Genomic DNA, 16,314 nt, shown 5'->3' on the forward strand with positions numbered 1-16,314 from the left:
AAAGGCAGGACTCTGAAGCTCCCCAGGTAGCCTGGCTCCTAACTGGAAGATTATCTTCATACAGATACTATAATCATGAACCCCAGCATTTTAAGTTGATCCGGGCCCATAGAGAGCAAAAAAGCTCATATGAAAAGGCAGGTTGGGGACCCTTCCCTCCTGCTCAGGTCTAAGAGTCACCATGGGACAGAAGCCCTCTCAGAAGAGGCATGGGAACTAGAAACTGGTGTAACTGGAGTTCTAGCTGCCTTAACCAACTAGGCTTGGTCACCTGTCCCCAGCAGGCCAATCAAACAGACAAGAATTAATGAAAAGAAGAGAAAGGAGATTCAACTTGAAATACAGGATAAAAAGCAGTCGCTGTCAAGCGTGGTCTTTCACACCATGGACCCATCATTGGTTCCATTCCTGGATCCCGGTGGATTCTGCACCAGATGAAATCCCATCCCAGGAGACAAGCTCCTCCTCCGGCTGTTACCAGGGTTCCAGCCTTTTCCTTTACCAGTGTGAGATCGAGGAAATTTCAATTCCACAGGGTCCATTTCTCAAAGGTCTACTAGGCCACGGGAGGGCAATGCCTCCCTTTACCTCCCTTTACCACATCTTCACCCCTGCCAAGACAGTTACAGCCCCTGCGCCTGTCTGCTCCTGCCCTTCCCTTCTCCAGACGCCATGCTCGCTTTAATGGAAAGAGAGGTTCGTCCTGGCTCACACAACAGGGCTTCAGTCCATCCGCTCAGGCACAGCAGTGGGTGAATGAGGTGATGAGTCAGCAGAGAACTCTAGATAGTCCCTTCTCCCCCAGCTACACACACAGGCACACACAGGCATGCACAGAGACCACACACACACTCACACGCAATCACATACCACACACACACTCACACACGTATATATACATTCATATACACTCAAATACATACACACACTCAAACACTCACACACACACATACACACTTACAATCATACTTAATCACAATCACACACACCACACACACACTCATACACACTCACACACATAAACATTCATACAGTCACCAACTCACCCACATCCATACTCATACACCCTCACACACATGCACCCCCACATACATATTCACACATATACACACTCGCAATCATATACTCAATCACACACCACACACATACATACACACTCATATATATACTCACACACATACACACACATACTCACAATCATATACTCATCGACAGTCACACACCACACACTCAGACACACATACATACACTCATATACACACTCACACACACATACATACACACTCATACACACATACTCACCCACACACCCACATTCATACACTCTCACACACATACTCACACACACATACACACTCACAATTATATACTCAATTACAGATAATCACACACCACACACATACAAACACACTCATACACACACTCACACACATACATACACACTCATACACACACCAACACACATACATACACACTCATACACACACTCACACACATACATACACACTCATACACACACTCACACACATACACACATACTCACAATCATATACTCATAGACAGTCACACACCACACACTCAGACACATACATACACTCATACACACACTCACACACACATACACTCACCCACACACCCACATTCATACACTCTCACACACACTCACACACATACACACTCACAATTATATACTCAATTACAGATAATCACACACCACACACATAGAAACACACTCATACATACACTCACACACATACATACACACTCATACACACACTCACACACATACATACACACTCATACACACACCAACACACATACACACATACTCACAATCATAAACTCACTGACAATCACACACACACACACACACACACACACACCTTCTATTGGGACTCTGCTCCTGTCCGCTGCTGCCTTGGCACTGGCCAGGCACTGGTGACCATAGGCTCTGTCCTACCCCTCCAACTGTGTCTTATGATTAATCACGGGGAGGGCTCAGCGCAGCACATCAGGTGGTTTCTCTCACAACTCACAACTCTCAATCTTTGGAACACCTTACCTTAGGACAGGGATTCCCAAGAGCTATGACAGAAGCTCTAGGCTGTCACATGCTCGCTCTGGTATATGGTGCATCATGTGACTCTACAGGGATCTACTCAGGTCGACAGGGACATGGGTACCCTGTGCCAAGCCAGGCCTGTAGCTCTTGCCCAAGCCAGATTGGCCTCCAGGGTCCATGTCACCACCCCATGTGGGACTAGCCCTATCCATAAGTCAGCCCTCACTGTTCCTCAGTGTGGACCGAGAGGGCCTTGAAGCTCAGCATCCCGCACAGATGGACTCGGGCTGAGGCAGCAGATGCAGTCAGCGGAGAGAATGTCACCTTGCCAAGTCCCCTGGCCACAAGCCCTATGTCCAATGAAAGAACTGGTAGCCTGGCACTGGGCCCTGTTTACCCACATGGCTGTGCCTGACCCCAGTCCCACACTCCTGATCCCAAAAGGACAAGCACAAAAAAACAATCCAAGACTAGACATGCCCAAGTGAGCAGGCCGGTTGGGACAGGATTGCCAGTAACCACCGGCAACCTTGGCACTTTCGCTTTCTATGGAAAGGGCTTGGTTGTGGAAAAATTCACCTCTCCCTGCACTCTCCAAGGGAATTGAGAATGGGAGGGCTGGGAGTGGTGACACACGCCCTTCAGGCTGGCACTTGGGAGGCTAAGGCAGGAGGATTGCAAGTGTGAGACCAGCCCTTGTGCACTTCGTAAGAGCACTTGCCATGAAAGCAGGAGGACCTGAGTTCAAATCCCCAGCACCCACGTCAGACCAGTACATACTCTATACATCCCTCTAACCCCGGTGTTGGGAGGTGGTGGTTGACAGCTGAGGCAGGCGGCTCCAATGAACTCACTGACCAGCCAGTCATGTGTGTACACACGCGCGCACACCCATACGCAGACGCACACACACACAAGCACACACGTGCACACACACACGCACACACACACGTAATATACATATAGTATACGCCATTCACAAGCACACACTATAAAAGTTCAAGGCCACTCTCTACATGGGGAGTTCAAGGTCAGCCTGAGCTATACGAGACTCTGACTCAAAGATAAAAAAACATAAAGAAAAAAGAATTAGGCAAAGCAACAGGTGCCTGAAACTCCTCGGGGCAGCTTCTAAATGGAGATTTCCAAACCCGGCACCTCATAGAGAAAACCTGGGCAGCGGGGAGCAAAGGGCTAAGAAGTGGACACGTGTGTGGCAGGGATGTCAACACAGGCTCATTGCCCTTTTCCAAGCGACTGGCATGGGGACCCAGGAGGTGCTGACTAAGTCACGAAGGGTGCACTAACCCTTGCAGAGGAGCTCTGTCATGTACATCCAGGATTTTTCACCTGAGCCAGAGTGGAAACGAGGCAAACGCCAAGTGTCAGACATAAAGCAGGGCTTCAGAGTAAATACTGGTTGGTCTTCTCCCTGCCACTTAGATAGACAAAGCCACAAGGAGAGGCCATTGTCTCCATGTTAGAGTTAAAGAGGCTCCACAAAGTCCCAGGGCTTCTAAGCGGGAGCAGTGTCTTAGGGTTTTACTGCTGTGAACAGACACCGTGACCAAGGCAACTCTTATAAGGACAACATTTAATTGGGGCTGGCTTACAGGTTCAGAGGTTCAGTCCATTATCATCAAGGCAGGAGCATGGCAGCATCCAGGCAGGCATGGTGCAGGAGGAGCTGAGAGTTCTACATCTTCATCTGAAGGCTGCTAGCACAATACAGGCTTCCAGAGGGTCTTAAAGCCCACCTCCACAGTGACACACCTACTCCAACAAGGCCACACCTCCTAATAGTGCCACTTCCTGAGCCAAGCATATACAAACCATCACAATAGGGTAACCCCTACCTGGGGCTCCCCCCACTTCCTTTCCCATGTGTTAGAAAGAACAGCTGGGTTCGGCTTAAGCACCTGCCATAATCTTCCTCCCCCTCTCTTTCTCGCTGCTGACATGAGGCCAATATATTCATTTAACAGATGCAAGATCAAGAGTTTAGTCACACACTAAGAGTGAACTAAGAGCATTTCTTTCCCTGTCCCTGAGTGATGTAATCATGTGGTCTCTCAACTCCTTTAGTTCTTAAGAAATACCTTAAGGATGGTTTTATTACAAATTATATTAACTCATTTTATTAGAAAATAAGGGGCTGGAGAGATGGCTCAGCGGTTAAGAGCACTGACTGCTCTTCCAGAGGTCCTGAGTTCAAATCCCAGCAACCACATGGTGGCTCACAACCATCCGTAATGAGATTGGATGTCCTATTCTGGTGTGTCTGAAGACAGCTACAGTGTACTCATCAATAAAATAAATAAATAAATAAATATTAAAAAAAAAAAAATAGAAAATAAGTTACCTTTATTTTACATGTATAGGGGCCTGCCCACATGTGTATTTCCTGCACTTCATGCCCGCCTGGTGCTCATGGAGGCCGGAAGGCAGCACTGGGTACCATGGAGCCACTGTGTATGCGCTGGGAATGGAACCTGGGTCTCTGCAACAGCAGTAAGTGCTCTGACACTCTGAGTATCTTTCCAGTATTAACCCACTTAATCAAAAACTACAAGGTGGCGATGTGTAAAGGACAGGCCCTGCCCAAAGCCCCCGGAGCACTTGCAGTTTTAATGCTTGACTGCAAACCTGTACTGCCACTTTGGAAGTCAATATGGCGGCTTCCCAGAAAATTGGGAATCCATCTACCTCAACACCCAGTTATACCACTCCTAGGCATATATCCATAGGATGCTCCAGCCTGTCCCAAGGACACTTGCTCAAATTATGTTCATAGCAGCTTTCTTTGTCATAGCCAGAAACTGGAAACAACTTAGATGTCCGTCAACTGAAGAATGGCTAAAGAAAATGTGGTACATCTACACAATGGAATGTTACTCAGCTGTTTAAAACAATGACATCATGAATTTCGCAGGCAAATGGATGGAACTAGAAAATATCATCCTGAGTGAGGTAGCCAGGCCCAGAACGATAGACATAGTATGTACTCACTGATTAGTGGACATTAGTCAGAAAGTATGGGATAGCCATGCTGCAAACCACAGACCCAAAGAAGTTAAGCAGCAAGGAGGGCCCATGGAGGGACGCATGAATCTCACTGAGAAAGGGAAGTAGATCAGGAATCACAGGCGGAATGGCCAGCCAATGACTGGTCCAGCCCGAGACCCACACCATGAGAGGGAGCCCACCCTGAAGGGCCAGGACCCGGAGGCTGGAAAAAGCCCAGTGACCTAGAATAGAACCAAACATGGCTGACAAATTTTTTTTTTTCAAAAAGTCAATGGAGTGATTCCTAGTGACATTCTACTGTACTCACAGATCGATGCCTAGCACAATTGTCATCAGAGAAGCTTCACCCAGCAGCTGATGAAACAGATGCAGAGACCCACAGTCAAACACTAGGCGGGGCTCAGGGAGTACCCTGGAAGGAGGGGAGGACTGTAGGAGCCGGAAGGGTGAAGGACGTCACAAGAAAACCTTACAGAATCAACCAACAAGGGCCTATGGTGAGACAGTACCACCTCCCTGCAGGGAGCCTGCATGGACTGCCAAGGCCCTCCACACATAGGTTACAGGTGTATAACTTGGTCTTTTTGTGGCACTCCTAACAGTGGTTGCAAGGGCCATCCCTGACTCTGTTCTGCCTTTGGGACCTGTTTCTCCTCCTCCTGGGTTACCTCATCTAGCCTTCATAGGAGAGGAGCTGTCTAATCTTACCGCAACTTGATATGCCATGGTTGGTTAACATCCATGGAAGACCTGCCCTCTTCTGAAGAGAAATGAAGGAGTGGGAGGGGGGAGGGACTGCAGCTGGGATGTAATTAATTAATTGATTAATTAAAAACAGCAGTAACAAGCTGGGCGCCCACGTCATCTCAGCACTCAGGAAGCTGGGGGTATGAGGATCAGAAGTGTAAGGTCATCCTTGGCTACACAGATTTCAGGGCCAGCCTGGGCTACACGAGACTCTTGTCTCAAGGTAGATAGGTCAGTAGACATATGGGTGAACCATCAGACAGAAAGAAAAAAACAATAATATGTACTGATTTTTTTTTTCTGACGAGTCAAACACCAGAGTAAAAAAAGATGAGTTCTCAGCCGGGCAGTGGTGGCACACACCTTTAATCCCAGCACTTGGGAGGCAGAGACAGGCGGATTTCTGAGTTCGAGGCCAGCCTGGTCTACAGAGTGAGTTCCAGGACAGCCAGGGCTATACAGAGAAACCCTGTCTCGAAAAACAAAAAAACAAAACAAACAAACAAAAAAAGATGAGTTCTCTCCCACCTGGAGACATCCTTGCTTGTAGGGCTGTCTCTCCTCAGTGTGCTTTCCCACCTGGCTTTACAGATATTGGCTTTACAAAACTGGAAGTCCATCACAGCGCTGGCTCCCTGACTCCAACTTCCTCTCTCCTCTGTGAACTGCTTCTAAGATCTCCTTGAGTCACACTTGAACTGTACTAGGGACGTAGGCTGGATGAACGCAAGATAAAGGATAGGATTTCGGCTCATGGCTTCGTGATCCTGGAGGCCCCTCAGCCTTTCTACCCTTCCCACCATCTATCCTATGGCTATATTCAGTGACCTTGATCTACAAAGGTCTCCTCTGGGCAAGGCCTTTCACAAGCTGCTCCACCCCATACTGCCTGAAGAACATAGAACACGGTCATTCCAGTACCTGAAGGAAAAGCTATATAGGTCAGGGGCTCCTCACCTGTCCAGTGAGGAACTCGGATAAAGAGCTTCCCAATTCCTGCTCCTCCCTCTAAACCAGATGCTTAAAACCTTCTGACATTACAGCACAATGTCATCTACAAAATTCCTGCTTCAGAGCCCACTGTGGCGGCGTATGCCTTTACTCCCCCGACTCATTCAGAAGGCAAAGGCAGATAGGATTGCTGGTTTCAGCCTGGTCTACAGAGTGAGAGCCAAGACAGCCAGAGATGCTGAGACCCTGTCTCAAAACCAAAACCAAAACCAAAACTGAAATTTCTTGCTGGAAAACTCAAATCAAGTTTTCCTTTAAGAAAGCAAAAGGGTGGGCAGTGGTGGTGCACGCCTTTGATCCCAGCGCTTGGGAGGCAGAGGCAGGCCGATGTCTGTGAGTTTGAGGCCAGCCTGGTCTACAGAGTGAGTTCCAGGACAGCCAGGGCTACACAGAGAAACCCTGTCTCAAAAAAACCAAAAACAAACAAAAAACAAACAAACAAAAAAAAAAAAACAAAGAAATCCATAATGTCGTAAGTGACTATTTATGTTAGACTGTATTCACAGCTATCTTCAAGAACGGGACACACATCACATCTATGAAATATCCCAGGAGACCCACCCAGACCACTTCCCAGCAAGGGCTGGCCGCCTATGTATCCATTCCTTCCCCAGTCATCATGGGGACAATGCTCAGAAGTTAGAGCAAAGCTGGAAGGCCCAGGGCTCCCAGACTCTCCGCTGTGGTTGGTGGCACCTCAGGGACAGACCAGTATCTCCCAGTCTACCTCCTACTGCACGTGGCTGCCCCAGCTGCCAGCCCCACCTCACTACTGCACATGGCGGCTGTGTAGGAAACTGGTCTCTTCCCCACCAACGGTAGCCAGTTTCTGAGTAGGGATAGAGTTAGCTTCCGGGAGCGGGAGAGCATCTACAGCCCTTTGGAGGTTCCTAGAATTTCTTTCTTGGAGTCTCCACCCAGTGGCCTCTGTGAGTCCTGCTTTTGTTCTTTTCAGAGGAGGTCTCGCTGTGGAGAGCCCTAGCTGGCCTGGAACTTGCTATGTAGATCAGGCTGGCTTTGAACTCACAGAGACCTGTTTGCCTCTGAGTTCTGAGATTCGGGCCTGTGATACCAATGCCAAAGAGACCTCTGTGCTCCTGTTCCTTCAAGCCATCTGCAAACTCACCTTCTGCACAGGACATGCCATGATCCGCCGGGCCTAAGCCGCTGTCTGTTCCTCTCTTCAGCATCCCCCTAGCCTTAGGTGTCCTCTATACAGAAGTCACCTGTCCCCCGTGCACGCGTCATGGTGTGTGTCTTTCCCAGTGCCACAGGAACACAGGTGTAATCCACACCTCTGCTGGACTGCTAATGCCTGAGGCACAGGTCTTGGGCCCTCTGTGTGTCCCCAAGTCCTCAGGTTGGTGCCACGATGTGGCTCCTCAGCTGGGCGGGGTGGCTTCTAGTGAAGCCTAGTTCAAGGAAGTCTCTGAGGGTGCGCTGGCTGAGATAAGGCCTGCTGTCTCCTTTCCCCCAAACGGTCCAGCACCTCTGTCACATCCCCTAATCCTTTCTGAGTGCTAACCCGCTCTGTCCCTTCATATATCTCCCTTAATTGGCTGAGGCCCAGCAGAACACCGGGGCCCTAGAGCTAATCAGATTCTCATGTTCCTCTAAGAGAGTACTGAGCAGTCTGCAAGTCACGGAGGAACAGGAGTCCGGAAATTGAATTCCTTGCAGAGGTTCCTCAAAGACCTCAACTATCTCCAAGGCAAAACTACAAAACAAAGATCCTTCCTTGCTCTTCTCCCAGGCTCACACTCGGCTCTCCAACACAAAGCTTATTAGTCTGCATCCAGACTATTCCTTCTGCCTCAATGAACATGGATTAAGCCTCAAGGACTCTTCATACAATTCCACCACAACAAGAGGAAAAGACGTTCTCCCAGCCCCTTTTTTTGGTGTGGTTGTGGTTGTGTGTGTGTGTTGTGTACCTGTTCCTATTCACATACATGTGTATACATGTGGAAGTCAGAGGCTGATGTCAGGTCTCCATCTTTCTACCTCTTATTTTTAATTTTTGGTGGTGGTGTTTGGTTGTCTTTTTTTTTTGGGGGGTGGGGGGTGAGGGTTTCTTTGAGTGGCCCTGGCTGTGCTGGAACTCACTCTGTAGACAAGGCTCAGAGATCCTCTTGCTTCTGCCAGCTGGGGGTTAGACACAAAGGCCGCCACATCTGGCTTTTTATTTTTTATTTTTTAGACAGAGTCTCAGGCTGAACCTGGAGCTCACTAGTTCAGCTAGGCTGGTTGTTGTATGGACCGTGGACATGCCTCATGCTCACAGAAGGTAGAGGTGTCAGATCCTGTAGGGCAGCGGTTCTCAGCCCTTCTGATGCTGTGACCCTTTAACACAGTTCCTCTTGCTGTGGTGACACCTGCCCCAACCATAAAATTATTTTTGTTGCTACTTCATTAAGTGCAATTACACTACTGTTGCGAATCTTAATGGAAGCATCTGATATACAGGATAGCTGATACTCAACCCCTGCAAAAGGGTCGGAAGACCCCACCCAAGGGGTCACGACCCACAGGTTGAGAACCACTGCTCTAACAGATGTTTGTAAACCACCGTGGTGGTTCTGGGAACCAAACTCGTGTCCTCTGCAAGAGCATCAGGTGCCTCTGCCACTAAGCCATCTAGCTATCTCTTCTAGCCCCTGGACCTGGCTTTTATGTGGGTTCTGGGAACCCAAACTCAGTTTCCCCTGCTTGGGTAGCATCTCCCACACCACTGATTCTTACTTGCTTTTAGACCTGTGTTAGAGTGGATGAGTCCAGAAGAGGGCACCAGACACCCTGGGGCTGGAGTTACAGGCGTTTGTGAGCACCCTGGCATGGGGCTGGGAACTAAATTCCGGTCCTCTGAAAGAATAACATCCATCTCTCCAGCCCCATCGTTGCTTGTTTGGGGGGCTTAGCTTTCTAAGAGAAGGTCTTGCCCCGGGGCTGCTCAGGATAGCCTGGGATTGGATAGGAAAGCCCAGGCTGACAGCGCTGTTAGAAAGCTATCAAGTTCTCTGAGGCTCGGTTTCCCTCTCGGTCCACATGAGGTCAATGATTCCTGCCTTGTTATCTATCCACTAACCACATTTGAGAACAACTGTGGGCTGGCTTGGAAAACTTAGAGATGACACAAATACCAGGTGGGGTTACTGTTGCTCACCCAGAACACACACCCGGCAGCCCTACCCCGGGAACTTTAAGCAACCAGGTGAGGGTCTATGGCTTATCAGAGCTCAGGTCCCCAAACCAGGATCCTGGGCAACATCTGCCTTGGTTTCTAATCCAGTGAGAGCCCACGGTCCTAGTCAATGTCCATGTTCCCCAGACAAATGTTCAGATAAAAGCTGTGATATGCATCTTAAATGCCTACACTCTGAGGTGTCTCTGTGTCTGCAAGTGTCATTACAGATGAAGACAGGGAGTGACTTGGTCCCCCAAGGGCTGACTTGGGGCTTTTCAGTTTCTGGCCTCACCACCTCCCTGAGCTGTAGTATACTGAGAGTATTCTCCCCTCAGGTCTTTGTCTTAGGCACCTAAGACACTGGAGACTGGGCGGCTGGAGGCTGGTTCTCTCCCCAGGTAGCCACAGGAAGTAAGGAATGAGCCTGCTGTTCCTGCCCCACCGCATTCCAGGGACAGCTGTCTTTCCCGGAGGGCACAGAGCCTCCTGTATTTTTAGTTGGTTTAATGTTGACAGTTTTGCTCTCTTCCTGGGCAAGGTCTTGACCACTGTCCCCAACAAGACTTGTTCATAGGTGCCAAGGTCACTGTCGGCAGCGGGAGACCTTGAGCCTGACCTCAGGGTATTATCCTGATCCTGAGTTTATTGCTGTTTGCCCTAGGAGCTGAGACAATTTCCCGGTGTGAGGCCTGCAGTTTTCCCCACGCACAATAGGGTCATTAAGTGCCACCGTGCAAGCTGTGAAGATCAGGGTGGGCTGATATATCTATGTCCTTGTTTCTAAAGACTCATCACTCGGGAACTTTTGAGCTGGATACTGTGGCTCAGGCCTGCCATCCCAGCATGCAGGCCAGGCCTACATGGCAAGACACAACATAATAAACTAGGGAACAACTAAACTAGGGAACAACCACAGGTCTGTTTGCTCAGACTCTTCTATTTATCTGAGTTCGGGGAGGGGGTGGAATGGGGGAAGGGGCATGGTAGAGGTGGGGGGTTTCTTCCTTTAATGGAATGCCAGAAAAAAATCCTTCCTATTTTCAGCCCATATTTTGCCCTGAGCCCCATCAGGGGCCCTGGGAGCCTGAAGTCCTGGACCAAAGTTCTGGTCCAGCTCCAGAGAGCCTCCCATGGTGTCAGAGATGCCTGAGATCCTGACACCAGCCCACCAAGATCACACTGGCTCTACTTCTAGGACCCCCTTTGCACCCGATGTAAAATGCAGAAAGAAACTTTTTAAGCTCACTGGAAGGACTTGACAAAACAAAGCATCTCGTTTAACCAAGCATTCCAAAAGTGGAACAAAACATCTTGCCAAGGGGGAGGTGTGTCTTAATTATAATGGAGGCCTGGGTCTTCCAATTCCATTCACCCCGTACATCTGGAATGGGTCCTGGCAGGTGCCAGGGACTGTGAGAGAACCGAGGTCTGGGGCAATCAATGCTTCTAAAGACAGTCTGCTTGTGTCAAACAAGTAACAGAGTCAACGGTGGCTTAGGTCAGGCAGAGATCATCAGTGGCCAATGGGACACATCCATGTCCATGAACTTACGGGATCAGTTTCCTTTCCAAATGGAAGGCATCCTTCCATTTGTGTGTGTGTGTGTGTGTGTGTGAGAGAGAGAGAGAGAGAGAGAGAGAGACAGAGAGACAGAGAGACAGAGAGAGAGAGAAACACAGAGAAACACAGAGAAACACAGAGACAGAGAGACAGAGAGAGACCAGATCACAAGCATGGAGTGCATGGGGTACAGAGTGGAGCTGGTTCTGGGGAGGAGTGAGCCTGGGTGGCCCCAAGCCATTCCTGCCTCTCCCATCCTTCCTTTCTTCCTTTGGATCTGTTTCCCTAAACTGCAGCAGGAAAGCACTGGGTATAATTCTGAGTCCGGGGATCTGTTGCTAGTGACACGCCTGCCCTTAACAAGGCTTCACCACTTGGAGGGGGGTCCTCAGTTTCCTCATTTTTACAGGAAGGTGTCCTCCTTCCAGGGTCTCACAAAAAAATCGCTATTCCCTCGCATACAGACAAGAGACACACAGACGAAAACGTCCATGAGAAAAATATGTGCACGAATGTTCACTGTGTCGTTCATCAAGTGACAGCCAAAAGGGAATCAATCTCAGATGCCAATCAACTGGCAAAAGGACAGGAAAAACCGGCAGGGGCAATGGGTTATCAAAATCCCAGTTAATGCTACCCGATGCCTTCTATGAAGCTAAGAAGCAAATCTATAATCCCAGAATTTGGGATTGAAGCCCAGCCCTTTGCAAACAGTAACTGAGCATGCCCAGTAAGGGAAGGAAAAAAAAAAAAGTCAGCGCAGGCTCAGTGCAGTCCATACTGACTCTTGGCTCCAGAATCTAAAACCTGCAGGGAAACTCCATCTGAGATGGGGGCAGCGGAGGGGTAAACCTATAATCCCAGCACTTGGGAGGTTGAGCAAGGAGGATTATGAGTTCGAGGCCAGGCTGACCTACATAATGACTTCCCGGCTAACTAGAGTTACATAGAAGAATCAAGGCTGAAAAATGGCTCCCTGAGTGGACAAGCATGAGGGCCTGAGTTGGATCCCCAACTCCCACATCAGAGCTGAGCACGGCAGCGCACCGTCTGTAACTCCAACACTGGGGGAGCAGTGACAGCTGGATCCAGCCAGACCACCGTATGGGTGAGCTCCAGGTCCAGTGAGAGACCTTGTCTCAAAAAAATAAGAGAGAGCAGCTATGCATGACACAGCTTCTGGCCTCCACGCACACAGGTACACCCAAGTATCCGCATGCATGCAAATGTGCACACGCGCATGCCAAAAAATCAAAATCAAAATCAAAGAAAAAAAGACAGCGTGTAGCAGGCACAGCGTGACTCAGCCACGCCCTACCCCACGGCTGCCCCCATCTCAGAGGGAGTTTCCCTGCAGGTTTTAGATTCTGGAGCCAAGAATCAGCATGGACGGCCGGGCGGTGGTGGCGCACGCCTTTAATCCTAGCATTTGGGAGGCAGAGGCAGGTGAATTTCTGAGTTCAAGGCCAGCCTGGTCTACAGAGTGAGTTCCAGGACAGCCAGGGCTATACAGAGAAACTCTGTCTCAAAAAACCAAAACAAAAAAACAAAAAACAAAACAAAACAAAACAAAAAAAACCACAAGAATCAGCATGGACTGCACTGAGCCTGCGCTGATTTTTTTTTTTCCCTGCCTTCACTGGGCATGCTCAGTTACTGTTTGCAAAAGGCTGGGCTTCAAGATTCACTGTTCGGTTTTCCCTGAAGCACAGGGAACATCCACCCTCTCCTTTTACGGAAGATAGCCAGAGACAGGCTGTTGGCTTGAGTTCTGTCCGAAGAGGGCTGGGCACGTGTAGGAGACAGATAAGCCTACTCTACCACGGGCTGATCCACGGGAGGGGAGAGCTCTGCTGCCACCCAGACCATACAGAAGGCTCAGCTTCAGCAGATGGGGGAGTTGCACATAAATCACACCTGGAGTTGTCAAGTTCACTTACCGAGGCTGTGACCAACTGAAGCCACTTGATAAGGTAAATTAAGACACGAGCTCATTTCTCCTAGAGCCGGGAATGGAAACCACTTGACATGGTCTACCACAAATATGTAAAGGATTAATGACCTAGAGATGGCTCCATAGCTAAAAGTGCTTACCACACGAACCTGCCAACCTGAGTTCCCTTCCCAAACGCTCGTGGTGGATGGAGAGAAGTTACTAAGGTAACCTGACCCACACACAGTTGTGGTACACAAACACAAACAAATAAAACAATTAAATGTCACATCAAAACAAAACTAAACTAAATTATCCGTAAACGTTTGACGATACCAAAGTTGGCATGACCAGTGAATGCCCACATTCTGATGGGATATGATAAAGCACGACCATCAGGGCCAACAATTCGGCAACGTGGAGGTGACAAGACACCTCAGAGTCTACAGAAGCGGGCTCTGGAGCTTAAGGAGCTGAGAGAAGCTCAGACACCGTTATCTGAAAAAATGAGACACACAAGCAGCTGTCAAAAGAGTGGCTGGACTGGCTCCAGAGAAGCATGCACTGTCAGAGCACAGAGCCGTTTAAATGAATAAAGTCCGTACAGTAACGTAAAAAAAAGTTCCCCCCAAACAGAATGTGGAGCCGCAGAAAAGAATTCGGCAGGGTACACACAGCAGAACGCCACTTAGAAACATTTAAACCCACACAAATCAAAGGCTCAAGTACTGCTTGAGTTCAGGAGGCGTGACTGCACTTACGGTACTAGATGCTGTTTATAGGTATATACGGTACAAGTGTAAAAGCATCTACGGAAATATCACGTTCTGGACAGCAGAGCTGGAGAGGTGGCTCAGTCACTAAGAGGGCTTGCTGCTCTTCCAAAAGACACGGGTTTGGTCCAGCACCCACAAGAGACCTGCAACTGGACCTCATAACCAACTCTAACTTCAGCGCCAAGGAAGATCTAACGCACATGCGCACACGCAGGCACAACCTACCCATAAAATAAAATGAAAAACCAGGAAGTCTGAAGAGACGGATATATGGTTAAGAGCACTTGCTGTACAAGTTCAGTTCCCAGCATGCTCATGGTGGCTCATAACCATTTGTAACTCCAATGCCAGTGCGATCTGACACCCTCTTCTGACCCTCTTCAGGCACCAAGCACGCATACAGTGTGCATACCTGTATGCAGGCAGAAACACTCATATGCATAAAATAAAAACAATTTTTAAAAAGAATATATATATATATATATATATGTCAGCAGATAGTATCTCAAGAACAGGAAAGAACGAGCCAACTGGGTTTATGTGCCTCGAATATTTCCTAATAAGAATGATTTACATTTATTATACGAGAGGGCAGGGAGTTAAGATATAGGTTCCAAGATAAGCCATCAAAATTGACAACATTGAGTTTTTCTCCTAAAAGAGGAGAAAGCTTTCTGGGTTCCATTCATAAACTTACAGCGACCCAGTAGGGTGGTTTCTGAATAGGGATTAAAAGCCCCTCCTCCATGCCAGGCGGTGGTGGCCCACGCCTTTAATCCCAGCACTTGGGAGGCAGAGGCTGGCGGATTTCTGAGTTCGAGGCTAGCCTGGTCTACAGAGTGAGTTCCAGGACAGCCAGAGCTACACGGAAGCCCTGTCTCAGAAAACCAAAAAAGAAAAAAAAAGAAAAAAAAGAAAAAAAAAGCCCCTCCTCCTTCGGCGCATAGGACTGCCCAAAGGAGGGAGTGGCCTAGAAGCACAGTCACAACTCCTCCCCCCACAGCCTGGCTAACCGATTTGTCTGTAGCTTGGCAGTGATGGGGAATTGAAGGGAGGCTCTGGCACAGGCCAGGAAAAGGCTCTACTTCTGAGTCACAGCCACGGATCTCTCCTGAGGTTTCCAAAAGAACTAACGAATGCATATATACACAAAACACATTTACGTTTGAAACATCCGTGACGTGGCCTCTCAGTTGTATTTAAGTGACATCTCGAATGATACGAGGTATTTCAGGATGCTCGGAGCTGAGAAACTATTAAAACAAGGAACCCAAGCACAGAATGGCTGCTGTCCAGTGGACTCTACCTTTCAAAGCTGTTAACAAGCTTCTTTTCTAGAAATAAAAAAATCTACCTGCTGGTAAAAGTAAAAACTACACACACACACACATACACACACTATGAAATAGTCAGATATGATGAATGTAACACAGTTGGTAGTGTCCTCGGGTCCCACTGGTGTGGTTCATTAACCTGGAAGATGGTGGGCACTTGTCTTCCCTTCCCTAACCAGACCAATGTCCACCCTTCCTTAGGTTCACCCCTAGAGCTTGGTTTACGCAGCCCCGGTCCTGGAGTCAGGGAGCAAATGGCGGTTGTTTGGGAATGGCTGCCTCTCAGTTCCTCCTCAGATGTACACAGAGCTGGCTCCAGAGACTAACTCCACCAGCCAGGAAACCCTGGGTGCAGACAGACACACACGCAGGCCCAGTCTTTCAAGGAGAAGGCTGTCCATGACTTCCCCCAGAACAGCAGGAGTGTGGGAGGCGGCACCACGAGGCGTGGTCAGATGAGGAGGCCCCTCACTGCCAGCTGCTTGCCTGGTCTACTCCTCACAAGGTTCTCTCATGACCCTTCTTCCCATGAATGATGGGTCTCTGCTCTAGGGGAGAAACTGGATGCTTAAGGTAGAGGGACAAAAAATATGACAGAACACTCACCAGTGAAGTGCTAGCTTTGCATGCAACATAATTTGCTCTTCTCTCTCTCTCTCTCTCTCTCTCTCTCTCTCTC

At 48.8% G+C, this 16,314-nt stretch overlaps 1 protein-coding gene across 2 annotated transcripts in view; it reads right to left on the reverse strand.

The window, feature by feature from the left end:
• Hk1 (hexokinase 1) overlaps nt 1-16,314 on the reverse strand; it is a 71,519-nt gene that overhangs the window by 50,770 nt on the left and 4,435 nt on the right. Inside the window, exon 1 of one of the 2 annotated variants that reach the window (XM_028776769.1) lies at nt 7,974-8,058. The exons of the other annotated variant lie outside the window; for it this stretch is intronic. Within the exon in view, the coding sequence (XP_028632602.1) occupies nt 7,974-7,994 (21 nt within the window). The 5' untranslated portion in view covers nt 7,995-8,058. Of the gene's footprint in view, nt 1-7,973; nt 8,059-16,314 lie in introns of those variants that run through there. 2 annotated transcript variants of the gene reach the window in all.

The sequence above is a fragment of the Grammomys surdaster genome, unplaced genomic scaffold, assembly GCF_004785775.1.
Source record: "Grammomys surdaster isolate TR1022 unplaced genomic scaffold, NIH_TR_1.0 273, whole genome shotgun sequence".
Classification (NCBI taxonomy): Eukaryota; Metazoa; Chordata; class Mammalia; order Rodentia; family Muridae; genus Grammomys; species Grammomys surdaster.